Source organism: Lygodium microphyllum, chromosome 6 (genome assembly GCF_053477565.2).
Source record: "Lygodium microphyllum isolate KBCC chromosome 6, Lygodium_microphyllum_v1.1.10, whole genome shotgun sequence".
Classification (NCBI taxonomy): Eukaryota; Viridiplantae; Streptophyta; class Polypodiopsida; order Schizaeales; family Lygodiaceae; genus Lygodium; species Lygodium microphyllum.
This window is the reverse complement of record NC_141140.1, coordinates 27,703,968-27,731,622: the sequence shown is the minus strand read 5'-3', so window position 1 is coordinate 27,731,622 and position 27,655 is coordinate 27,703,968. Positions and strand designations below refer to the sequence as shown.

The following is a 27,655-nucleotide window of genomic DNA, read 5'->3' as shown; positions in this document are numbered from 1 at the left end:
GAACAATTTGATGATCTTACTGCTCGTGTGCAGGCTCAGGGGGTTCAAATGGAATTTTTAACTCAAACACTCACTAAAATAAAATCTCAATTAACTTTATTGTTAGAAAGAGATAAAAATAAGATAGAAACCTCGGATGTCCCATCTTCATCGAAAGATTTAGATGTGACTATGCGAGATCCTAAGGAACCCCACCACAAGTTGAGGGATAATCCAGTTCTAAAATATATGAAACCCCCTCAGTTTCACGGGGAGGAAAAAGATAGAAATAAAGATACAATCTTTAATTTTCTCCAAAAATGGGAAGATTTACATAAACTTAAAAATACTCCACCGCATCTCCAAGCACTGGAGGCTAGTTTAACTTTGGGGCCCAAAGCATATAAATGGTGGCGAACTCTAAAGGAGGCAAATAAAATACCTGAAACTTGGGCTCAATTTGAAACCGTCTTTTTGAAAGAATTTCTTCCTGAAAATGAAATGAAAAGAAATTGTGAAGATTAGGATTATGTCAAACAAAAGGGAAGACCCCTGTTGACATATTTGGAGGAATATCGTGAGATAATCCTCAAATTGAAAGGAATAGATGAATTTCAAAAGACAAGAGGATTCATTAGGGGACTAGATAAAGCCTGTAAAAAGGAAGTAAAAAGAAGCTCACCTAAGACGCTAGAAGAGGCAATTAAATTTGCATTAATCAATGAAGATAGTATGCGTCCAGGTACACTCACTAGTCTCACTGATACGGAGCCCAAGTCTAAGGAATTGGAAACCTCAAAATTTGTAGGCAAATTTAAAAGAAAAATGCCATTTTTTAAGGGTAAAAAACAACCTTTTGAGAAGAAACAATATGTAAGACCAAAGTTAAGTCTAGATGACTTTGATAAGGCCAAAAAAGAAAAGTTGTGTTTCAATTGCCTATCCCCTAACCATGCTGCTTGGAATTACCCTCAAAGGAAAAAGGGGGAAGACAAAGAAAAGGATAAGGACAAGGGCAAGGGAAAAGAAAAACAAATCCATGTAGTGCAAACCTTAAAATTAAAGGGGCATGAAAGGTATAAATCTTTAGAGGTCTTGCACATGGATGTACAACACAAGTGTTGTATGTCAACTTCTATGTGGCAGCCTACCTTTGGTCCACATGATTTAGTTAGAGTGCATGGATTGATAGCTGGAAAGAGGGTTAGAGTCATGATTGATGACTCTGCTACACATAATTTTATAAATTATGCACTTGTCAAAAAATTGCAACTTCCCCAACAAAAGAGTGGGCATCAATATGTTGTTCGTATGATGCAAGATCAAGATAATAAAATATGGAATACAATGGTATCCAATTTGGAAATTGAGATTCAAGGATATAAAGATAAACTTGATTTCCAAATTATGAACATGGAAAAAGCTGATATTGCTCTAGGGAGGAAGTGGCTATGGGGATTGGAACCATCCTTAAAACGTAGTTACCATCATAATACACTCGAATTTGAAAGGGATGGTAAGACTTTTGTCATTCAAGGTGAACATGAAGTATCTGATAATCCTTTGTTGTGTTCTACTGAAGTTCAGAAGCTGATAAAGAAGGAAGTTTGTGAGGTATACATGTTATGGTCTCTTCCTATACAAAACACTTTTACTTTCTGTAATACAAAGCAACAATTTTCTTATATTTGTGAGTTGAATATAAATAATGAACTAAGTAGTTTGTTAGATGATTTTAAAGATGTGTTTCCTTCTGATTTACCAAGTGGCCTTCCACTAGATAGGGGTGATATAAATCACACAATTGACACAAATAAGGATACACACCCTATTTCTAAACCACCGTATAGGTTAAGTGAAACACAGCACCAAGAAGTTAAAAGACAAATTAAGGATTACCTTGATAAAGGGTTTATTCAACCTAGTAATTCACCTTGGGCTTTGCCAATTTTATTAGTAAAGAAAAAAGATGGTTCTATGCGACTTTGTGTTGATTATAGAGCACTTAATAAAATAACAGTGAAGAATAAATTTCCTATGCCCAGAATGGAAGATCTTTTTGATCAATTACAAGGGGCAAAATTCTTCACAAAAATAGATTTAAGATCAGGCTATCACCAAGTAAGAATTAAGGCACAAGATGTTCCCAGGACAGCATTTCGTACTAGATACGGGCATTATGATTTTTTGGTGATGCCTTTTAGCCTCACTAATGCACCAGCTACCTTTATGAAGCTGATGAATAGTGTTTTACGGCCCTATCTAGGACAATTTGTAGTAGTCTTCTTGGATGATATCTTGATCTTTAGCAAATCAAGATAAGAACATTTGGAACACTTACAATTGGTATTCCAACTATTAAGAACACATTCTCTTTATGCGAAGAAAACTAAATGTGAATTCTTTGCACAAGAGGTCAAATATTTGGGGCATATTATCTCGAAAGAGGGAATCAAGATGGATCCAGAAAAAGTTAGGGCAATTATTGAATGGCCATCTCCAAGGAACCTGGAAGAGCTGCAGATCTTCCTAGGTTTATCTGGATTTTATCGTAGATTCATTCGAGATTATACAAAAATAGTTGTTTCAATGACAGACCAACTTAAAGGGAAAGGAAAGAGCTTTAATTGGGGAACAGACCAAAATGAAAGTTTTCAAAAACTTAAAGTAGCTATTGCTACAGCTCCAATATTATTAATAGTGGATCCCAATAAACCATTTGTGATTGAAGCCGATGCCAGTGATAAGGCGATAGGCGCGGTCTTATTACAAGAAGGTTGACCAATTGCTTTTGAAAGCAAGAAATTAGACCGTGCAAAACAGAATTATTATGTTTATGAGAGGGAGCTATATGCAATAGTACATGCAATGAAGAAATGGAGGCACTATCTGTATGGTGTCAAACTTTTGATTTTATCGGATCATGAAAGCATTAAGTGGCTTAATGATCAACCGGATTTAAACACGGGTGTAAAGCCAAATGGGCCGAACTCCTCCAAGAGTTTGACTATGAGATAAGATATAGAAAAGGAAAGTATAATATAGTAGCTGATGCACTCAGCAGAATGCCCATCATTAATGAATTGAGTTTTACTCAATTCACTTCCAGCTTGCTTGAATCCTTAAAACGGAAATGCCAAGTTGATCCGGCATATTCCAACATATGGGAAGCAATAAAAAATGGGGATCCAAATGAAAGTGCTTCTACTGAGGAAGGAATATCTGAGGATGTTCAACAAGGAAATGGAGCATCAGGGGTTGCTCAAACCGGATTCAAGTGGAAAAATTTTACCATTGATAATGGTTATTTACTCTACAAGGGTAGGGTATGTGTCCCGAGAGATAAAGAAATAAGGCGCCAAATACTCTTTGAGTGTCATGATACCCCTAGCACGGAACATCCAGGAGTTAATAAGACTTATAGTCTTATTAAAAGGCAGTTCTATTAGCCTGGAATGAATAAGGATGTCCTTGACTATGTGGTCAAATGTAATAAATACCAGGTTAATAAAACTGAAAGATTGAAAATGGGAGGACTTCTCCATCCACTAGAGATTCCTTCGGGAAAATGGGAGAGTATCTCCATGGATTTTATTGTTGCTTTACCCAAAACACAGAGAGGGCACGACTCTGTGTGGGTGATTGTGGATAGGTAAACCAAAATGGCTAGGTTCATTCCAACTTCGACTGATGTTAAAACACCAAAATTGGCTAGATTGTTCGTAGAGAACATATACCGATTGTATGGCCTTCCGATAAATATAGTTTCTGATCGGGATAGAAAATTTGATAGTCAATTTTGGCATGCGGTATTTAGGAAGTTGGATACTAAACTTAGCATGAGTACGGTGGATCACCCGCAAACTGATGGGCAAACTGAAAGAGTTAACCAAATCCTTGAAGATATGCTTAGGGCATATGTAACTAAAAGGCAAACTAATTGGGAAGGGTATCTACCGATAGCAGAGTTTGCATACAATAGTGCCAAGCACTCTTCCACTGGATATAGTCCATTTATGTTAATGTATGGGTTTCAGCCCAGAGCTCCTTTTGCAGTAGGACTGCATAAGGAAAAGGTTCAAGCAGCTAAAGACTTTTTGGAGGATACGAATAGTATGTTAAAATTTGCTCAAGAAAATATTAAAAAAGCTCAAAATCGAGCTAGAGCATATGCAAATCCTCACCGAAGGGACATCTCCTTTAAAGAAGGAGAATTGGTCTATCTTAAAGTGCCTGAACAAACTAAAACTATGAAAAAGGGACAATGTCCAAAGCTTTCACCGAGGTATTGTGGTCCTTTCATAATACTTAAAAAGGTGGGAGAATTGGCTTACAAGCTCCAACTACCTGCCGGTAGTAAAATACATCTAGTTTTTCATGTAAGTAAATTAAGGAAGAAGCTGGGTGATTTGGATAATCTAATCTTAAATGATGACATTGAGGAGCTATTAAATGACCAATCTAATCCACATGAACCAGAAAGAATATTAAATGTTCGTAATAGACGAACAAGGAATACTATTTATCAAGAATGTTTGGTTAAGTGGAAAGATTGTTCAGAAGAAAGCTCAACATGGGAGCAAGTAAATACTTTAAAGAAAAGGTTTCCCAATTTACAGTTAGACCTTCCAAGTATCGTTTTCGAGGACGAAACCGATTCTTAAGGGGAAGGAAATGTGATATTAAATGTGACATTAAATCAAGGGAAACATGCACGAGGATGACCGTCTGGGGTCTTGGGCGCCCGAACGGGGTTTAGGGGAGCCTAGAACCAAAGAGAGTCCAAGAATAGTAGGACTCACCAAGGTTTGACGGCTGGCAATCGGATCACGATGGGTCGGGCCAGCAATAAACTAGACAAGGCTAGGAGGTGAAACAATTGCTCGTGCTCATCAAAATGGAATGACTTTTTCTCAGTTCTAGATTGTCTTCTCGAGAGCCTACTGTCAAGGTCGTGGCCTGTGTGGTCTTACAGACTGCTCCTCCTCTGAAAGTAAACACATACCCTGAAGTGGACTTCCTACAGTCCACATAACCAGCATAGTCTGCATCCATAAAGCCAACAACAGATACCATCTGCTTTCCAAAGCAGATACACAACTCCTTTGTGCCTTTGAGTTATCTCATAATACCTTTCACTGCATCCCAATGCTTCTTGCCAGGGGTTGCCACGTATCTGCTAACCACTCCCACTACAAAGGCAATGTCAGGACCTTTAGCAACCATAGCATACATCAAACTGCCAATAGCTGAAGCATATGGTATCTTGGCCATTTCAACCTTCTCATCATCAGATATAGGGTTGTCCTCTGCACTGAGTTTCACATATGGAGGCAATGTAACCCCAATTGTTTTCCCCAACTCCATATTGAAACACTGCAAAACTTTGGAGATATACTCCTACTGAGATAGATAGAGTAAGCCTTTCGATCTATCTCTGAGTGTTTGCATGCCAAGAATGTGCATCACCAAGATCCTTCATGTCAAAGCTGCCATGAAGACTTTGCTTCAGTGAATCCAAGGCATGAGTATCCCTGCCAGCAATCAATATGTCATCTACATACAAAACCAAGATAATCAAGCTTCCATCTGCTGCCTTCTCGGTGTACAAGCAGTGATCCACTTGACTTCTATGAAAACCTTGAGACTGCATGAATGTATCAAACTTATGATACCATTCTCTTGGTGCTTGTTTCAGCCCATACAAACTCCTTTTGAGTTTACATACCATCTTTTCTTTCCCTTGTTCAACAAACAACCAAGCCCAAAATGGTTCTCAATGTAGTCATCATGATTACAGGAGAGAAAATCTCATCAAAGTCAATTCCATGCTCTTGCTTGTACCCTTTTGCAATCAATCTTGCTTTGTACTTTGGTGAGGAACCAGAAGTGACCTAAATCTTGTAAAACCATTTGCATGGAAAGGTTTTCTGCCCTTTAGGCAACTGCACCGAGTCCCAAGTGCCATTTTTTTCAAGAGATTCCATCTCTCACAACATAGCTTAATACCATTTCTTGCTGTCCGGTGTATCCATTGCTTCCTTGAAGCAAGACGGTTCACCACAGTCTGTCAACATGACATAATCAGCCACATTGTTTGCACCAAGAATAAATCTATCAGGTTGTCTAGTAGCTCTAGACGATCTCCTAACCCAATGGTCATTGTTTGCTAGCTGTTCCTGCAAATTTCCATTTTCAGCATGCTGTCCTGGCATTTCAGCCTGCAAATTAACATTAACAGCTTGCTGTCCTGGCTGTTCCTACACATGCAAATTTCCATTTTCAGCATGTTGTCTTGGCATTTCAGCCTGCAAATCAGCATTAACAGCTTGCTGTCCTGGCTGTTCCTGCACATGTAATGGCTGTCCAAAAGGTATTTCTTCCTGGAATACAATCCTACGGACCTCCTCAGTCTTTTCGGGTTGTTTGTGCATGCGATATTCCCAGAAGATAACGTCATTGCTACGTACTACTTTCCTTTTCTCAGGAGCCCACAATTTATACCCAATTTCACCCTCGTCACCATATCCTAGGAAAATGCATTTACAGGACTTAGGCTCAAGTTTGCTGCGTTTTTCTTTACGAATGTGCACAAAAGCCTCGCAACCAAACACTTTCAAATGAGCATATGAGGGTGGCTTACCCGACCACGCTTCTTGGGAAACTCCCCCTCCCCCCCCCCAAAAGACCTGTTTGGTGACCGATTAATCAAGTGAACGGCTATCATGACAACCTTTGCCCAAAAACCATGGGATAATGCAGCATGAGACAGCATCGTACAGACCTTGCATGGTCCGATTCATACGCTCTGCAACTCCATTTTGGGCCGGATTATGAGGGGCAATGAGCTCTCTCTTTATCCTTTGCTATCACAAAATGCCTGAAAGGCCTTGGACACATACTCCCCACCATTGTCAGAGCGAAGACACTTAAGTGCCTTATCTGTCTAATTTTCAGCCAATGCCAAGAATTTTTTAAACTTGTCAAGTACTTCATCCTTGCTACAAATAGGGTAAACCCATACTTTCCGGGTGGCAGCATCGACAAAGGTGACAAAATATTTCTTTCCCCCTAAAGATAATCCCGGCATTTGACATACATCCGAATGTACTAACTCTAGAGAAGAAGATTTCAAAGAAATAGACTTTTTATGTGACGTCTGTGCATGTTTGCCATAAATGCAATGATCACAATGCTCAAAATCAGCATAACGAAGACAAGGCAAGTAACCCAAACGAGAAAGCACTTTCATTCCTATTTGACTTATGTGTCCCAACCGGCCATGCTACAAAGAAACGCTTGGCTGCTCGGTCACGGCAACAACATGGTCACGCACACTAGATACATGAAGTGGATACAAAGTATCGCTCTTGCAACCTCTGGCAATAACCCTAGATCCCTTACAGATCTTCCATTTTCCATCCCCAAAGGTGGTATGAAAACTATCATCATCTAGTTGCCCTGTGCTAATCAAGCTCTTCTTGAGCTGAGGTACATGCCGTACATGCTGAAGTGTAAAGACAGAGCCGTGCTGAAACTGTAACTACACACTGTCAATACCTGCAATCTCACATGCATAGTTGTCCCCAAGACGGACAACACGATGTCGACCCCTTGTATAGACAGAGAACCACTCACGATGAGAGGTGACATGAAAGGAAGCACCTGAATCAAGAATCTAGGTATGCAAGTCATCATCTGTATCTGCAAGTAAAGCATGTGCACCAAAGTGTGAAGAGACAAAGAGTACATCACTCCCACTATCACTGTCATGAGTGACTACATTCACCTCTTCAATTTTTACACTGCTCTTCGTAGGCTGACTGTCTTTCTTCTCTTCCTTGCTATCATCTATCTTTTTGCCCTTTCCTTTCTCTTTCTTCCATTTGTAGCAGTCACGTTTAAAGTGACCCTTCTTGCCACAATGATGGCATTCAACATCTTTGCCACGTGATTTACTACGTCCCTTGCCATCATATTTGCCCTTTTGCTGTGATCTGCCCCTAGTATGCGAAGCACTGGAAGACTTACTAGATGCATTGTTCTGGCAATTCATCTCTTCCATAAGTAGAGCACTCTCTATATCAACATACAAAAGGATCACATTAGAATTGCTCATAGCAGTCCTAAATGTATCCCAACTCTCTGGTAGAGTGCAAAGCAAAAAAGTAGCCTTAAATTTCTCATCAATCATGAACTTCAAGGCAACTAGCTGCTTGAAAATGGAGTTAAACTCATTCAAGTGAGTAGACATTGCTGTACTTTCTTTCATTCACAAATCCATAAGCTTTTTCAGCCAATACACTTTGCTTGCGGCACTCTTCTATGCATACAGTTCTTCCGTCCATATAGCATATGCAAAATCCAAACCTTCAATGTTGAAGAGCAAGGCATCAGAAATCGATAGCTCTATGGTTGAGCGTGCAAGCTCATTCAACTCATCCCAATCGTCTTGATCCGTGTCCGTAGGTTTTGCCCCTTTGGTTTTGATCGGCTTTGTCTGCTTCTTTTGTAAGAGAATATTGTAGCATTGTTTTTGCCACACTACAAAATTATGTGCGCCTTCTGGCTTCTTTATGCGCATCAAATTACTGCTGTCATTGCTGCCAGCCATGATTTTCAGCCCAAATGTGACCAAAAAAAAAAAACCAGCTAATGCATGCCCAAACTGTCACCCAAGTGACCAAGGTACAAACAAGCACCAATCAGCAATAAATGACCACGCAGAAGAACAGATTTCAGATCTGTAATTAAGTTTTCAGAAGCACCAAACCAAGTGCTACAGCATTATCCAACTGATTACAGCTGTTCCAAGGGCATGTGCATCACATTACATGAGAAATCCCAAAATTTCAGCTGCACTTTCTGTTGTACATGTATCCACGGGCATAAAATTTGACACGAATGGTCAAAAGCCCCAAAATTTTGTGCTCAAAGCGTCAAACACACATCTGCATTTCCTCTGTCACGCATAGGACTATCCAATTTTGCCAAAATAAAGCAATTTCAGCAAAACCCCCAAATTTTACCAAGTGTTGATGTCCAAATTGCGCGGAATTCAACCTGCATGTACATAAAATGACCAAATGCTGCACAAATTTTGCCCAAATTGCAAAAGCCCCAAATTGCACGGGGACCAATGTGCCTCAATGTCTAGAAATTGGGTTAATTTCAGCCCAATTTGTGCATGTATATGAAAAGCCCCAAATGTCGAGGACAAAATGTCACAAATTCCTGTTTCTGAGACAAATTGTCTTGTACTGCATCACAATCCCCAACTCCGGGAAAAGCCCCAAATTCTCAAGCCAAGATTGCACAAATTTCAATGAAATTGACTCATCCAAGAAAAAAATCTCACTTGCATTTGAGAATCCCCAAAAATTTCTGAAGCCTGCGCATTCAATGTCTACAATTTTTGGTCCAAAGAACATTGCAATGTGTGTCGAGCACAAATTTGGGAAAACCCCCAAATTTCAAGGCACAAATTTGCACTCTCTGCTTGTAGGTGTGAACACCCGGCAAAGAGGGTTTTAAAAAAATAAGTAAATCAAAAAAAAATAGGCCATTGACTTGTTGCCCGTCATCCATGCAGCCCGTTCGTCTATCCCCATTGCGTGCGAGCCTGCCATCGTGTCGCGCAGCAATCGCCTCCCGTCATCTATGCTTCACGCCTGCTGTCCCGCCGTGTGGTCGCCCGTCACCGCATCTGTGCAGCCCGCTAGTCGTTCGTCAGATACAGTCATCGTCTGTGACCCTGGTCCGTCGTGATTGCTGCTGCCCTTCGAACTTCTGCACCAGTCGATTGCTACTTCCCTTCACGCTTCTACACCAATCAACTATCTCCTTTGCTCACAAGCCTGGCTGCCTGTGACAACTCCTGCTCGCCTGTGACAACTCTTGCTCGTCGAGTCCACCTGGGACTCCTACAACACTTAAGCTGTCTCTTGCTAGCTCAAATACCAGTTTGCAGGGACCGATTAGGCACGGAGATCAAGGCATAGTCATTACTTGCTGTGAGAGACAGAGAGAGTGCAAGAGAGCAGAGTAGAGAGTGAGCACGTTTCTTTTGGTACAATGACGAGTGTACTTTTAGGTTTTTAGATGGATATATATATATATATATGAAAGTACAATGTGCTAAGGGTGTGTTCACACCCATGCACATATAAAAGGCATGATGGCCCTTTATTCCCAACAAACCTTACGGTCCATAATAACCTAAAACTCCATGTTAATCTCAGAAGACATTGTCACCTGAATAACTTGCACAAAAACAAGGTCATCCCCTTTGACTCCACAAATGGTGCCTGCTAGGACTTCCTTCGCTCGTCTAGAACCTATTTCAACCACCGAAGGAGATAAAAGCTCAAAATCTACTCCGAAAGGCTAAAAAAACAACCTTCTCTCCTTCACGAACTGTCACGAGGACGTGAAATTTTGAGACGCTTTAATCTTGCCAGTAACATTTGATTAAGTTACTAATCAAATGTGCAAGGTTGTTTAGCACATGTGATGCACATGGCAGTTATTTCATGGGAACGGGCCAAGGACCCCGAGAATGTAGTCGGTGTTAAAGGCAAAAGTTGTGTTAAGTTATGCCAACTGGGTTTTGGTGGTCAGTTGGTGCCACGTTGGACCCTAGGACAATTGTTTGGCCATTAAGTGTCAGTGGTGACACTAGGGACTAGCATTAATTAATTAATTAATGCTAGTCTAAGGGTCAACAGAGGTTGGGAACCACTCCAAGTTGCAAATGGCCCAACCAATTTCATTCCAGATGGACATGTTTAATTTTGGGCAGGGTCAAAAGGGCTGAAATTAATTTTCAGAATTAATTAATGGTAAAAAATTAATTTAATGGCTGAAAATGCATTAGGAAGGCTGCCACTTGGCAAAACTTTCTCATGCAACTAGGAAGAAGGCTATTGGAGGGTGGTGGAAGCTGAATGGCAGCCATCCGGAGATTGGTGGAGGGAGAGAAGGTAATCAGATTTGGCTCTGAGAGACGGCGACCACTAATCGTGCGCCGCAATAGGACAGGGGGCAGCAGGTTCTCTCTTCTGCCTCAAGAGAGGCGGCGGTAGGAGAGGAGGGCCCTCCAGCTTGTGTTTTACCCCCCTTTTGAAGTTGTTGGTGCCATCAGATTTGTCATCAGGGCTACGAATCAGAAGATACATTTCAACTGATTTTCTCTCTTTCTACAGCATTCTCTCATCTCCTCCCATCTAGGCTCAAGTATTCTCAGCAATTCTCAGCCATGGGTAGTAGAGTATAGCCAAATTTGGTGGACAGCAAAGAGTTTACTGCTGTAAACCCTAAATTACAGCAGTAATTAGGGTTTAGCAGCCACCTTGGGACCCATGCCATCAGTCAAAGGCATTGTACACTGAAATCAGCACCAGAAATTCGTGGAATTGTGAGGATTTCAGATGCCAGCCCATCTATTGTGAATTTGGGGCAGCATTTGACCAATTGGGGTTCCATTAGAGCAAGTCCTAGGTGAAAACCAAGGGGAAATTTGCCCGAATGCTTGGCTGATTATTGAAACAGCAACGGGCTTTTGAATCAGCCAAGGAGATTGTGAAATCTCGGCTTGTAATTTATCCATCAGCAATTTAAATTAAAGAAATACCGAAAGGGGCGCCAGTTTTTGGGGCCAACAAGATGTCCACTGTCCAAGTTTATGAAGGTTAAGTTAGCATTTCAGTTTATGTTCATTTGCTAATTGCTGTAATTAAGTGCTTAATCAGATTAAACCACCCTATTCAAAAAGGAAGGCTGGTTTCACGAACAACAAAAACCTACAAAAAAACAACTTTGCTTCTTTCCTAGGCTACACCTGTTCGCATCAGCCTCCTAACTCTGAAAACACAAACTTCTGTCACATTGAAATCTCCCGTTCAGGTCTGCCCACAATCAATCAGCCCTTAAAAACTAGCCAACTATTGTACATATGCAATCACTAAATAAAATAATGCCTAAAAATGCTGCACAAACACTATGACTGCCACATGGCACCCTACACAGTCTGCCTAGCCTACCCGATAGCCTGGTAAAGCTAGAAATGACCTGTAGACTACAACAAGTTGTCTAACCTAATAAATAGTAAATGTGTAATTGTGCCTACAAGTGCTAACTATACAACACTAACCTACCAATGCCTATCCAAGGGATGAATGAATCTCTAACAAACATAGCCAACATAGCCACCTGGATGATGGGTAACAGCAATGAGTACAGGGCAGCAGCTTCCTGGACTAAGCACAACAGTGGGGAGGCAGGGCAGTAGCTTAGTGTGATGGAGAAGAAGGTAAAGATGGGGCACGGACCTCCTAAGGTTGCATAATGCGTATAAAGCCAGCATGCTGCAAATGCAGGCGTACATCTGTGAAGAAGAGTGTGGAGACACTACTAGGGTTTGCACTAAGAAAATGCAGAGTGTACGACCACAACAAAAGCACGAGACAAACACAGACATTGAAAGAAAAACTCAAATCCCAAACGCAAAACTCAAAACTCAAACACAAATAGACGAAGGGATAAAAAGAACACAACTCTGAAGTGAATGAATGTTGTAAATGAATGTAAGAGTATACAGTGTGCCCAAGGGGAGAGCCATGTGTCAGAGAGTGACATCCACTAGAGATGGATCCCAAGTGCTATGACCACCAGTCAGAGTAACAGAGTGAGAGAAACACCAAACGCTAATCACTAGAGTGTGAGACTGAGGCGACTGCAAAGGATGATGCCTGATGATGTGGACGAAGTAGCAAAACGTAGCAATAGAATGTCATAGTAAAATGCCACAGTAGAACGCCTTAGTAAAGTGTGGCAGTAAAACACCGTCGTAGAACACCGCAATAAAATGCGGCTATAGAATGAGGTGACAGCAGCAGTCGCGAAGGTTGAACCACCATGTGGTGGGAAACTGATAGATGAGATCTACACACAAGGGTGAGAAACCTCCACGGAAGAGATGAGACTAAATGGGGGCAATCTGTCTATTTATAGATGAGGATGGATCCTCCCAAATTAGGGTTTCACTGAACTCTCTCAAACACTCCCCATTTTACGGTTTTTCATTAAATTAAGCTTGTTTTGGGGCTGTTTAAGTGACTAATCAGCATGGAATGCATTTCTTAGCTCAACAATATCCTCAATTGGTTAACGTCTAGCTGAAGGAGGACAAGACCAGCGGCAGCAATCAGTCACCAAGAGCCTGAGAACGATGCTAAAGGGGGAGGTGAGGCCAGCACTTATGAAGGCTGAGGTCGGGTGGAGATGATGGCGATGGGATGATGATGATGGGGGAGCAATGATGAAGTAAAGAGGAGAAAAGGGATGAGAGTGAGAGTGACCAATCAGTCCCTTTTATTGAACTTTCTAAGCCATTTGTCCTACAATAATTCTAGTCTATAGGATGTCCTTTTAAGAAATAAATCTTTTTGGCATTGTTTCAAGAGCTAGAACAAAATTATTAATAAGTGGAAAATTTTAGGTGTCTTACCACCTGCTCTCCCTGACTAATAGGGTGGTCGTTGAACAAAGTGAAAAGTAGACTCTGAGTCCCAAACCAAAAGGTGCCACCCTAAAGAGACCATGGCATCAAAGCAAGGGTGTCAGACGCAACTGTTCTGGATATCTCCAGCACCACTCTCACCATGATCCTTTAGGCACTATCTTAGTTCTTTGACTTGATGCCATGATTGTAAAATTTTCAAGTTTTTCCAACCAATACATACTAAATGTTAGTCGTTTTTTAGTTTTGTTGCTATGTTTTTACATTTTTTTAATTTTAAGTTCAAATATTCTATGTAAATGAATGACATAGAATTCCCATTTCCCTTCCACTTACTTAGGAGCCCGTTCCTGTTCCATGAGTTGTGCTCATTCCTCTTTTGCGTTCCCATTTCATTGGAGTCGTGGCAATGGTCCTCGGAAGTTCACAAAGATAAAATCCATAGCTATGGTCTCACATGGTCTATTTGGATTGCACAACAAATGTAGGAATATAATGCCTTCTATTGGTTGTATTTAACCTTCTAACATACAATGCATACATACACAAAGGCATCAACATCACGCCTAAAACCTGGCCAATAAAATAAAGACTCAATTGGCTGATTCAACTGCCTTCACTGTTGCATCAATACCTCGATGTCCTACATATAGTAATGCATGACTTGAATTGCTTTGTTGCACATAAGTAGCCATGCATCACAAGAAAACCATCTCAAAGAGTAAATACTCATGATCTTGACCACCAATCAACTAATCATAAATCCCTCCCCAGTCTTCTTGTGCATATTGTGTCTCCATCTCATCCGATTCCTGATGATATGCATTAGACACACCTGAAACACCCAATTCCTTCGATAAGGCATCAACCACAACTCTCTTTTTACCGTCAACATGCACTATCTAAAAGTGAAACATGGATACAAAGTTGGCCCATCTCATATGGTTCTTAGGCAATTTGTTGAGTGAGAAAATAACACAAAGTCAAAGATCAATTCAAACAACAAACTCAACACCCAATAGATACTACTTCCACACAGTGCCAGCATGAATGAAAACTAAAGCTCTTTCTATCATCTTGCAATTTCTTTGGACACCATGTCAAAAAAGCCTACTCTCACAAGCTACCAAAAGTTTTTCTTGGGATCCAACAAAATCAAATCCAAATCCAAAATATGCTTTCCCTTCAACCGAATAAATGCTACAATCTCTTTTTCAGCCCATCTAAAAGGTACTCCCTTCTTTTGCAAAGCATAAAGAGGAGAGGCAATCTCTGAAAAATGGCAAATAGACCTCCTGCTGCAAGATTATAATCCGATGAAATTGCAAATGTCATGCAAATTTCACAAATCTAGCCAACTACTAATGGCCTCCACTTTAGTTGGATCCCAATTGGCACCATCCTTAGAAGTTGCACCTCGAAAAGTGAATCTTCTTGCCATTAATGACCAACCAATGCTTGAGAAGTTCCCTATAGCCAAATGCTCCCTATGCTCCTCATCATTCTTTGAATAAATAATTATATAATCGAAGAATGCCCCATAAGAATGGGTACCACTATTTGTTGTTTAACAAATAACTAGAATCAATTGACTATCCCCAGCCGTGCTCGGCTTCCGTGCTAGTGCATCTTGTTGCATTCCCTTTTTGGCTTTTAAGAATCCAATCCAACAAACTTAAGACTCTTCATAAGCTAGGCAAAAGTCAATTGAGTGAAGCTATAAACTACACTAAGCATTTATGCTTTGAATAAAGCATAGTTCTATGCATCAATCCTCCTAGTCTCACTACACTTTAAAATCACATCGTCTATCCAATCTCCATGCACTAGAGGACCATGCTCTAGTACATCATGTGCATCACCTACATACTAAGATAAATCCCATCCATAGATTTCCAAACATCTATCAAATCTTGGCTCCATTCCCTATGTGACATCCTTGTTGAATGCTCTTTCTGTTACACTGAATTTAAGACTTTTAAGCACTTGCAATAGAGCAATAGCAGACACCCCCCTCTTAAAGAAGATAGTGATAGTGATAGTGATGACCCAACAATCACTCCATGAAACCGGCTTTTGTTAAACCAAGAGCAATAGATTTTACCTTGCAAGCACTTAATCTTAGAAACACAATTTAGAAAAGCAACCTACAGCACAATACCGAGAAAGGTCAGCCCCAAAGCCTAGCACCTCTTGCAATACTTCTTTATCAACATTGATTTTATGGTACAAATGTTTGGATCTCCAATTCTAGCCTTCAATTGGGCAATTCAATACATCTACCACTCAACAAATCTAGAGCTCAAGGACCTATCTCCACCTGGCCTCATCAACCAAGACCAAGAACAGTAGATCTAAAAGTATCTATTATGAATCCACAAAAGCGCAATACCAATTTGGCTAAATCTTGGATCTTGCTAGATTCTCCTCCAGCACTACTAGAAAAGCTTGAACTAAACAAGAGCGTGACGCACCAAGCATAGAAGTTCACAATCTTGCCCAAAAACTTCACAATCAATGTAGAAGAAAGCCCTTCAACAAGATCTATCACACACAAATATTCAAATGCCACAGAACACAACAGGTAGAACACATGACCCATGAAAAGTACTCGAAACATCCATAGAATGGTCCACAGAAACATGGAACTCCATTCCATGGGTTAAGGAACTCCAGAACTTGTTCCATAAGCGACATCATTGCAGAGGGTGTAGTTATAATAGGGTATACATGGGTAAAATCCTAAACTTAAATGACTTCGTAATCATATGAGAGTGTTGTGCAACACTGTATTGAAATAGTTATTCTTTTGAGCCTTATATCATCTATGCTGCAAAGCTTGTCAATAAATCATAGTGACGTGGCCTTCCCACATATTTAGTGCCCTCATTATCATTCCAAAAAGGAGTCTCGATCCATCTATGCATTCCATTTTGTGTGACCATGCTAGAACCACAAAAGGCTCAAAACTGCATCAGCAAGCCTAAATGTCAGGGTGTGTGGAAGGCGAAACAACATGATTAAGGTAGGGGACACCAAACCATGGAGCATAAATGGTTCAAGCTTCTAACACACTCGCATGGAGCCTTACCATCCCTAGACACCCAAGGGAGGTGACACTTTAGCTCAAACGCAGCAACAACAATTGGAGTAGTAGAATGAGATTTGGACACATAAACCCCACTCAAGTTGAAGCTCATTATTAAAAAATACTAGCTGAGGTTCACATGAAGAATAGTATGGTTCATCAGCAAGCTAGGTATTGAAGAATGTTGCAGTTCCTCCCCAAACTGTGCATACAAGCAGGCAGGCCAGCAGCCATTAGTCAAGTAGCCTGCACAAACACCAACTCATACAACAAAAATAACAAGAAATTGCATGCAACATGAGCGCAAGGGAAAGTGCCCTCAAAAGGACCATCAAAATATGGTACAGCAAGACCGACAACATTGTGCAAGCTCTGCCACTGTCCTACAGATAAAGCTGTAGGGAACATGAAGAAAGAGACATGAGAATGAGGACCATCTAGTGGTTAAGTGGGGAATTATACAGAGGATTAAGTTTGTCAGTTCAAGCATCTACGAGACTCCTCTGAAACAGAGAAGAGAAGTCACTTGGACACCCAGACTGGTAAAAAAGATGGATCAGCTGGTGATTGGACTAAACCATAGCCACATAGCACGTGCAATGTTACCACCTCAACCAGTCCATTATGAGCATGCAATCCTCCAGCCTCAACCAGTTCAATAACCACATAGCATATACCTCCCACCCAATTCATCGATCACAGCACACACCTCCAACACTGATAATCCAACTGCGGACCAGCATCATCACCACCATCTCCAACTCATGCAGCCACTGATTATGGATCTCAATCTCAACAACCGTCAATGAACCTCAAAGCTCCCATCGCTCATCCACAGTTCTCAAAGCCCCCACTTTAGCTCATACAATCTTTGCTAGGCATGTATCAGTTCAATGTCTTACTAGAACTGCACCCCATCCTCAACTGGGCCCCCCAACCCACATGTCATTGCCAAAACACCCAAAGTGCCCATGATCCTACATACCTCACAGATAGTCATGGCTTGCCCAGCCTTCAATAAACCAGCCATACTCCACGCCGAAAAAGGCCATGCTGGCTGGTTAAGTGACCCACATAAAAAGTCCATCACTCCCATTTGCAGTAACTTCCACCTCTGGAATATAGGAAAGGCTGAACTGTCACCAATAAATCCAACATGTTGAAAACATCTGCCAAGCTAAACGGTCACTCAAAGGTACAACCTTGCCAACTCCCACAAGAACCCTTACCCAAGTGAATGAGATGGTTAAGAACTCCAAATAAAAGACATCATTACCAACATCCCCAAAGCACCTCCAAAACACCAATAGCTCTTAAGACACGATGACACCACAATAACTACCAATGATGAACCTCTACAGCCTGCCAAGGAGGTCACCTCTGGACGCCATACATGCATCCTCAAGAAATCGGGCTCTGCTCACACTCACTTGGCTGCCTTACTGGCCAGCGCTCTGAAGAGTTATCAATACAAAATGAAGATCAAGTTTAAACCATCAGAATACAGATTGGCAAGAAACATAGTGCACAATACATACCTTTGGGAGTAACAAAAATTTATCCAAACAATCAACAAAGCTGACGACTGTTCATTTGGATCGCACTGATTAAGAAAAAGCAGTTCTACAACAAGTGACACACCTTGCCCAATTTGTTCACCAATGGTTAAAGATTCCCATTCTATGTCACAATCCAGAGTGTCAAACTCTGCTTCAATCTTCTGCAGAGAGCTGCTGTTAGTACTAGCTGAGCTACTGTTGCTGCTTGTGGTGCTCATGTTTGCCCAATTCCAAGAACTAGGAGACCCAATTGTGTCTACCTTGCTTTGATCACCAACAGCATCAGGTTCAAAATTTTCTGAAGCAATGTCTATGGTAGTTTCTGGCCTGTCATCAACTCCTTGTTTGTGGCCTCCAGTGTCATTTTTCCCTGGCCCAGGAATATTCAAAGACCACCTTCGGGATGTACTCATGTCACGATCCTGCCCTCCCCATGGCCACGATATGCCTTTCTTTGCCATCCATGTTTCTGCCTTTGAGCTGATGAATGTCAATCCTCCAAGCTTTTTATCATGATCTTCAGAGCCACTCCCATCAGCTCCAGACTTGTGAGCAGTTGGAGGAGGCAAAGCTTGTGAGGAACTAGCTTGAGGCGTACTCGCACCACTTGATGCCTCACCACACTCTCTCTGATCTCCATGACTCGTATCCACATTCCCAGATTCAGATCCCTGACTTCCACCACTTCCACCCTCGTGTTCCACAGCACCCTCACTCACTCTCATACGAGATAACACCTTGGAAGAAACCTTGGATGCCTGTATCAAAAACATAATGACACCAATCAGAACTCATAAAAACTTCCGACAGTGTCAGAACTTTCATCAAGCATGCATGTGCAGCTACAGAAGGATTTAAGTAACATAGTCTAAAATTACTATACCAGATTGCTGATAGAAGTTATGAAGGGCTTTTGTTGGGGCAGCTGCTTGTCCTTTTTGACATTCAAATCATGAAGTTCTTCAAAATGAACAGGTTCAACACCTTTGATTGCGGTTGGCCCAGAAAAGGGGCGAGAATCATTGGTAACTCCGATTATTCCAATCAAAACACCATTCTCATCATATAAAGGAGAATTGGTAATTACAGCTTGAAACATCTCTCCTGACTTTTTCATTAGGGGAAACTGGCCATTCCAGGGTTCTCCCATTGCAATAAGGCGTGAAACAATCTTTGTTCCAACTTCCTTGTGTTTCTTAGGTACAAGCAACTCCAATACATTTTTTCCTAAAGCTTCTTCTTCAGTGTAACCATACAAGAGTTCGGCAGTTCGGTTCCTACACACCAAGATAAAAATCGCAGATCAGCCTGCACATAAAGTCCCAGGTATAAACAAGTGATGATACACAAAGCATTGCAATAAACCTAAAGCTCAAGATGAAGTACATCGTGCTCCCCATTCCCCTTTCATAAAACAAAGCTTGATATGAAATGATTTGAAGGTAATGTGCATTTAAACAACAGCTTGCTTTGCGGAGTCACCAAACTTAAGGCTCCATACGAGAAATGCACTAGCATGTTACCAGTAGGTCACCTCTGCTGATAAATTAAATATGTACACTGCTTGCCCCATAGATTGCAAGATGTTCACATAATGCTGCTTCGTGAGCTGTTCTGGAAATGCTGCAGCACTGGTGGGCCCAACCTTTGGGAAGGGCTGGGCAGCAGCAGAGGAGCCGGCTGCCTGGCTTCTCCCGGGCTCTGAGAATTTCGGTCCGGCAAAAGGGAAGGTGCTTTGCCCTTTAGTGTAAGGAGCCACGGCAGGATGTGATCCATCCATAGACGTTGATGGAGAAGGGATTGCACTGTGGGACGTGGACAATGATGGTGTGCAGCACTGCGCATCAGAGTCAAGAGGGCCCTTCCCTTTGTTGGCCTCTAGGAATTTGGAGATCTCCGATCTGAGGTAAGAATGATTGCTCTCTAGCTCATTGATACGTTGGAGGAGGACCTCGAGAGGGGGCAATGGTTGCGAGGAAAGGGAGGATGGACTGGAGGAGCTGTCCTTGGGAGAATCCATGGCTGCTGCAGGAAGAGAGATGCAAAAATCAATGATAACGAGGAAGAACGAGGTGACGCTGCCAACATGGCCGGGGAGGACGCAAAAACATCCGGCAAACAGGGTAATGAAAAGCGTGATTCAATACAATTTAGACCGAAGGACGACGCAGGAAAAGGCCAAAAAGAGGATACCGAGATTGCGACTCTCGAAAAGACAGACAACGTTAAAGAGTAAGAGGGACAACAACCAGCATAGCCAGGGGTTTCGAAGCAGGGGAGGCTCCTATGTTATGTAACAAGATTTGATTATGCGGAGGAGCACGCTTCTTGATCGAAACCTGATGCCAAGAAAGGCCACAGAGCCTGAAGAGGACGATCAGATTGATGAATTTTAGCAGAAAATCGACCCGCGGCAATGGAGAAAGTTGCAACCTCGGCCTAGGGAAATGGATGGATTCTGATTGCGGCACGGAGGCAGTCGGGCAAGAGCGCACAGGGATGCAGCCAAACCCTAATCTGTGCAGAGGATTGCAGAGAAAGCTTTGGCAACAATGGGAGTTCGGATGAGTGAACAGGGGGCAAGGATTAGGGGATCGGGCCAATGGGGTTAACTATGAGGTGATTGCTACGGCAGGCAGGCAGGCAGGGAGCCGGCGGAGGGAGAGAGTAAGCCATCGATTCCCAGCTGGCGACAGCAAGGAGAACAAGGTATCTTTGAGAGACAAGGCCCCCATGCATTTTCCCTGCACCGCCCCCTGTGTGTGTGTGTGTGTGTGTGTGTGTGTGTGTGTGTGTTGTCACAAGCACGCCTTCGCCTTCTTCTTCTTCGTCTTCATCTTCTTCGCCTTCACCCCCTCCCCTTCTTCCTTCCTCCTTCCCAATTTTCGCATTTTCAACAGCTTGACATTTTATCCACTTATCTGTTTTTTACCCTTGTCTGTGTTTCACAGTTGACCACCGTCACGGCGTCACCCCAGGACTAGCAGAAGATCCTTCCCACCCCCCTTGCGTCAATTCTCGAATGTTTTGATTGGGCTTTCAATCACTGCACCCTAGAGGGTAAAGGCACCCCAAAGTCACCCAATGCCAAAATTCGAACCCTTGATGTACCATTTCTCAATACAATTGTCCCGTTAATCTAGGCAATCGCTCGTCGGTGTACTCGCCAATGTTACAACAGCCAATCTAAGCAGTAAAACACGCAAACAAACATTCCTAAAGCAAGCTCGCCCAAAAGGGTGAAGGAGGGGTGGACAAAGATATCTCGCTTAGGCTTGCACAATGCCCAATAGTGTAAGGGATGAACCCTAAGCACAATTCACAACTCTAAGAAAAAAAACTCATTTTTAATCCTCACTTTTGATGGTGATCCAATTGAGTTTATATAGAAATTTATATTATTGGCAAGGATTTATAACTAAACTACCAAAATTTTGAACTTGAAAATTAAGGCTCAATCTAATTGTTACCAAGATCTACTAGAAGATTTTTACCACAATCCATATATTGGAGCATTTGATTCGATATTCCATTGGGATGAAGCTAAAGGATTTATAACTAAACTACCCAAATTTTGAACTTGAAAATTAAGGCTCAATCTAATTGTTACCAAGATCTACTAGAAGATTTTTACCACAATCGATATATTTGAGTGTTTGATTCGATATTCCATTGGGATTCAGCTAAAGGATTTTTTCAATTAATATGACAAAGGCCTCTCTAATAAGTAAATCGGAGGAACATTTATGCAATCTACAATGGAAGGGGAGGATTTCTAATAGATGCTAGATATTCAAATATCCGATGTTCCTAATAAGGGTGGAAGCCATAGAAGTAGACAAAATGGTGTGGGTGATGGAGAAAATAAGGAAGAAGTTAAGGCACCAAAGTACCACCACGTGGCCGCTACATGTTAAGCTCAAGGTGCTCAAGCATTGTATCAAAAAAAGTAGAAGAATTGGGATTCAGTAATTGGTAGCTTCTTATGGGGCAAAGAAAGCAATAGGTATCTAGCTCCAATCTTGATGGCGGCCCTTAAGAAGAGCGAGATTCAAGTGGTCTACAATTATTCAACATCAAAGAGGAGAATGGTGCATTATTCACCAAGCTACTTAAGAGATGTTGCAATCAAGAGGTTCATGGGCTCAAATGCTCATAGATTTGATTCACAAAAAGAAGTATAGATTGTGCTCTACACAAGCCCTCACTACCTCAGATTTGTTAACTACTCAAGTCATCAAAAAGCTCAAATCTCAAGGTATAGATGGTATAGTAACGAGGCCAATGGATTCTTGGAAAAGAGTACTAGGTAGAGCAAAATGGAATGAAAGAAGATAAGTTCTTATGAAAATTATATTGGTCTTGAACTTTTCAATTCTCAATTGGCAAAAGTTGTTGGCAGAAGGGGAATGCATCTAACTAAGTTGAACAAAGAATCTATTAGGGAATGGATGCATAACCACTAGAATTTGAAGGCTGACCTTTCCAAATTCGGACTCCCAAATCCATACAATCAAGCTAATGAAGGTCCTCTTTTGGAATCATGTCTCTTTGGGATCATAAGAATGAGGAGCAAATAAAAAGGAGTTAGCTTATCAAACTACAATTGATTCAGAAGGCACACTTGAATCTTTCTTTGAAAATATTGTGGTAGAAGCCATTGGGGCATACATAGCATTTAAAGTTAAACGGTTTTGGGATATAATATGTAAATCAAGAAAAATCGATGAAAGGAATATGACTAGAATTTTGAGAAGCATAACCTAGTCATATTTTCCCTTACTTTTGTATCCAAAGCTATTTAATAATACAAACATTTTATTTGCATTTAATAATCCATCAAGAAGGGCAATCATCTAATGTTCAAGGATTTTTTAATAGAACCGATACAAAAAAAATTCTACTACCCTAACGAGCAATTATAGCTTGAATGATCTTAGATGTATCAACATCTGAATTTGGAGGGTTCTTTTTTGCTATTATTACAATTCACCCTAACATTAAAACCTTAGTTTACACTGCTCTCATCAATACTTTCACATATTGAGGAAAGGTGTTGGAGGAGGGCAATAGATATTTTAAGTCATCTAGCGATATCATCCAATGCTTTGTTCACATTTCTTGTAAGGGCATGTAATTGCAATGGTTAAAGTACATTTATGGTGCTTGGTTCATTTAATTCAAGTTAATGGAAGCTTTAAATAAACAAAGACCACTAACTTTTGACTTTTTTTCCCTGTTGTAGATTTTTCTTTTCCTTGTGCTACCTCAAAACAAATGAAGCAAAATTGTAAAATAATAGCAAGCCCACAATAGGGCAACGCTTCATGACTTTTTTTCCCTTTTGTAGATATTTCTTTTCCTTGTGCTACCTCAAAAAAAATGAAGTAAAATTGTAAAATAATAACAAGCCCACAATAGGGTAACGCTTTAATGCACCCACATATGCTTTTTTTAAAATTTGTGAAAATGTAAATTTCTTAATTGTAATGGTTGGACTCCTCCAATTAGATTCACCCAAAGTAAGGACACCCTAAAACCACCTAGTTGAGGCTTGAACCCATTAGTCATCTCAACACATGCAATGCCCCAACCAATCAGGCTGGTGCTTATAGGGTACACACACCCTTGTTCTACTTAGGAAGAAATAGGTTGTGGAAAATTATGTATTGTCACTCCCCATACTCAATTGAGTTCATTTTATTTGTCCCAATTTCAAAGAAGCTTCTCAAAATGGTATGAAAAGGAAAGTTTTAGTCATAATTTGTAGAAAGTGAATAAAGAATGGCTTTTAAAAATTCTCCCAGTGTAAAATTAGTAGGATATTCCAATATCTAACAAAAACAAACAAACCTCCGCTATGTACATGATAAGAGATTCTTCATATTTTTTGCCTGAAAATAAACAACATTATATGTACAACCGCACAAAGTCATGGTAAGTAGAAAATCTTCTTTTCAACTAATCTCATTTTTTCTCAAGGTCATAACATTGACTTAAAACATACTCTAGCAAGATGCACCTTTTCTTTCAAAAGCCTTGGAGACTTTGAGCAAGCTGTCAATACCAAATATACAACAAAAGCTTTCTTGCGACAACTATCTTGTTTTGAGTGAAACTATAACATCTAATCTCTTGTTTTGAGTGAAACTATAACATCTAATCTCTTGTTTACTGCTTTGGTCGTAAGGGAACCTGCTACAATTTTTAACATACAAGGTTGTATGGTTGCCTTCTTAAGCTATGAGATGATGCAAGCATGGTGTTTGATTTGTCCTGTTGCTTAGGATCAATCATTGTTTCCTTCTAATGAGGTGTGAAAATGTAGTTTCTACATGCTCCTAAGCTAGTATGTACATGGGCATGATGTAGTAAGGAGTTAATTTTCATATGTCTAAATTATGGCCTTCTTTCAGACTTATTGGGATCTCAAGATGCATGAGCTAAGTCATTGTGGGAAAAGACAACCTTCTTGATTGGTTATGCATCTAATGGACATCATATAACATATGGAGAAACAATTTACAATCACATTCCATTGCTAACATATGCCATTAGCTCAATGGCAAGATATAAATGATAATTATTTCTCTGAGAGACACATGAAACATAAAGCAATTAGCAATACAATGACAAAAGACTTAAACCATATAGAAGTTGATGTATCTCAATATTTTGAGTGAACTTAAACCATATAGAAGTTGATACTCCATGATGTGGAAAGAACTTTTCGTCACATTCCATCTTAAAGAACCCTTTGGTAGGTAGATACACCATGATGTGGAGAGAACTTTCCTTTGCTTTCCTTCTTGAGATAATGGCTATAGTTTTGGTTATTCAACTCCCTACACAAGTAGATAGGTGTGGCCCAAATTTCTATAGGTAGATAACCAACTAACTTGGTGGTTGTATAAGATATTCTAGAGATTAGATCTAGAACATCCCAATAGTGAAATTGTAGTACACAAAGGGATGGACATTTCATCTTTTTATTGCTCCAAAATTTAATAATTGGATTGAGAGGTATTAACTCTACAAAACTACTTACAACAAAGGCACTAACTTGAAATTTACTCCTCCATTAAAGGAGACATTTTCACCATCCAAGCACACATGTTGTGTACTATCAAAAATGCATTACAAGGCAAATGAAAGGCCTTAAGTGCATATTTTTACATCATGGTACCAATCATAACATTCCTTTTGCTAAACTAAAAGCATTGTTCATATCTTACTGAAGAGATGGTGTGAGCTTGCATACTTTTAACATTTATATTGCATTCCCTTGTGAGAAAAATACACATTTTTGAAAAAGTGAAAATTTTGACTATAATTTGAGCTTCTTGCCACATTACTTTCTACCATAGCTAGCACCATGTAGCTTGTACTTCCCCCACATAATAAATGTGGCAATGCTTCCAAATGTTGCACGGTTAAACTCGTGTTGTGTATGGATTTTTTCATATTTAGAAAATTATTTATATTTAAATAATCTACTTTATTTATTTATGTATATGAAGGTGTTGCATTGGACTATGGTACATCATCACTTGACATTGGAACAAGCCATTTGTAGAATTTTTTGGATCTCCCAATAGAGCACCAAGAATACGGGGAAATAACTACAATAAAATCTATATTGTCTCACCAACAAGTATCTTATTCATGTCTTTATAGCACCACAAAAAGAAAACAATAGGAACAACAACAAGATCTTCATGCAACATCATATACAATATCTCTCACTAATTTATCATCAATTTAGCATATCACATCTTCATAGCAATGAAGCAAGAAGGAAATGAACATGAAGGAATGATTATGGTTGAATAAAAAGCATCACATTGAATTCATTCATCTCTTCCATAATAAATCATAGTCTTCATCTCAATATTTCACGATCTCACTCTCAAATACAATGTTTTTTGGTACAAAAATGGCTCTCTCTCTTACAATATCTCTCTCTCACACATACTCTCTATCACTCATATAATGCAATACAATAGAATGAATTCCCAAAATCCTCATTTGGTTGCGGAGACACCCTCCAAGAGGTATGGTTGATCCAAAAGGTCACCAAAGCCATTATAATGTCTCTTCATAGCTTATCAGTGGCTCTATCACTCCTAGTCTTTAGCTTTAGTCTTCCACTACTACTTTTTTCACTTAAAATAAGATACAAAGATCTTCCATTATTCTTTTTTGTAGGAACATATCTTCAAGCTAAGAATCCATTCAATAGAACCCATACATACCATTTACAAAGACATACAAATGCTCACAAAAGTTATTAGAATCTAAATAGAAAACAACAAAACCATATAAGTCAAATTAAAACCAGTCCAATTGATCAAAAACCATCCAACACATCTTCAACCAAAGCTCAACAAAAGCTCCTAGAACCCGTTAGAACCAAACATGCACTCATCAAAACTCATCAAACCAAACCAAATCTTCAACAAGCTATCCAAACATTCTCAACATAAACCAATACTCACCAAAACATTCTCAAAACCATCCAAACCCAAATAATTAGTCATCAAATCATCCATTCAATACAAAAAAACCAACAAAAAGCAACTAAAAATCAAGTCTTTTCAACCCTCAACATATCCCTACACTTAGCCTAAGGAGTGTACTCATAACTTTGGAAAAATAGAATAAAAACTCTGAAATAACTATATTATTTTAGCTCCAAACCATAAAACCATGACCCCTTCTAACCTAGATTTCAATTTGCAAAATTTCAACCATCTACAACTAAGTATCCAATAAGCACCATCATCATCAATCTCTAATCTCAACCCCTTTATATACTCGATCAAGAACAGAACACATACACAACACAAACACAAAGCACATAGATAACCATGTGAATGGCATTCCCATTTAGGTAATAAAAGAGAGTTTCATTATGGCTCAACCAAGATATAACCATCAAGAATCAATGAAGATGCTCTCTCTTGAAAGTTTGATGAAACTTAGACCTCTCCAAGGAATGAGCTTCATCCTAAATATTCTTGGAGGATTTTGCAAAAATTGCAAGCAACACATTCGGGCCACAATAACAATATAAAGAGTAGGAAAGGAATGAGCATGAAAATACAATATATCCAACTATTGAGGATCAATGTCAATGTTTGGATTAAGACACAATTGACTTTGAATCACTATGTGAATGTCTATACACAAATGCCAAATGCCAAGTGAAGTATGCAGCCAAATGAATAGAGTGATCTGTGGATTGACAAATAAATATTAGCAAATTGAACATAATTGTGAAAAGTATTGAAGGGTGCATCCCATTCTCGTTTAAATGTGGAAGGAGCAATGTGGATGGGTTTACAACTTATTGAAGGATTTATTTTAGATAATTTATTATTAATGGGTGATAATATTTATTAAGTAATAAAGATTTTAAAAAATGATGGTTCCTTATTATTACACATTAAACCATTACCAAATTTATGTGGTGTAATGACTATCTCAAACTTCGTGACAAACTCTAAG

General features: G+C 40.0%; 1 protein-coding gene across 2 annotated transcripts in view; it reads right to left on the bottom strand.

Annotated features, from left to right (window-relative positions):
- Positions 1-21,047, bottom strand: part of LOC148034412 (uncharacterized) — a 28,463-nt gene extending 7,416 nt beyond the window's left edge. Inside the window, exons 1-4 of one of the 2 annotated variants that reach the window (XM_087679358.1) lie at positions 19,669-21,047; positions 19,029-19,422; positions 18,406-18,903; positions 18,228-18,306 (exon numbers count right to left, since the gene is read on the bottom strand). In XM_087679358.1, the coding sequence (XP_087535484.1) occupies positions 18,228-18,306; positions 18,406-18,903; positions 19,029-19,422; positions 19,669-20,165 (1,468 nt within the window). In that variant the 5' untranslated portion in view covers positions 20,166-21,047. Of the gene's footprint in view, positions 1-18,227; positions 18,904-19,028; positions 19,423-19,668 lie in introns of both variants that reach the window. The other variant, XM_087679357.1, reaches the window with a different exon arrangement.
- Between the last annotated feature and the right edge of the window lie 6,608 nt (positions 21,048-27,655).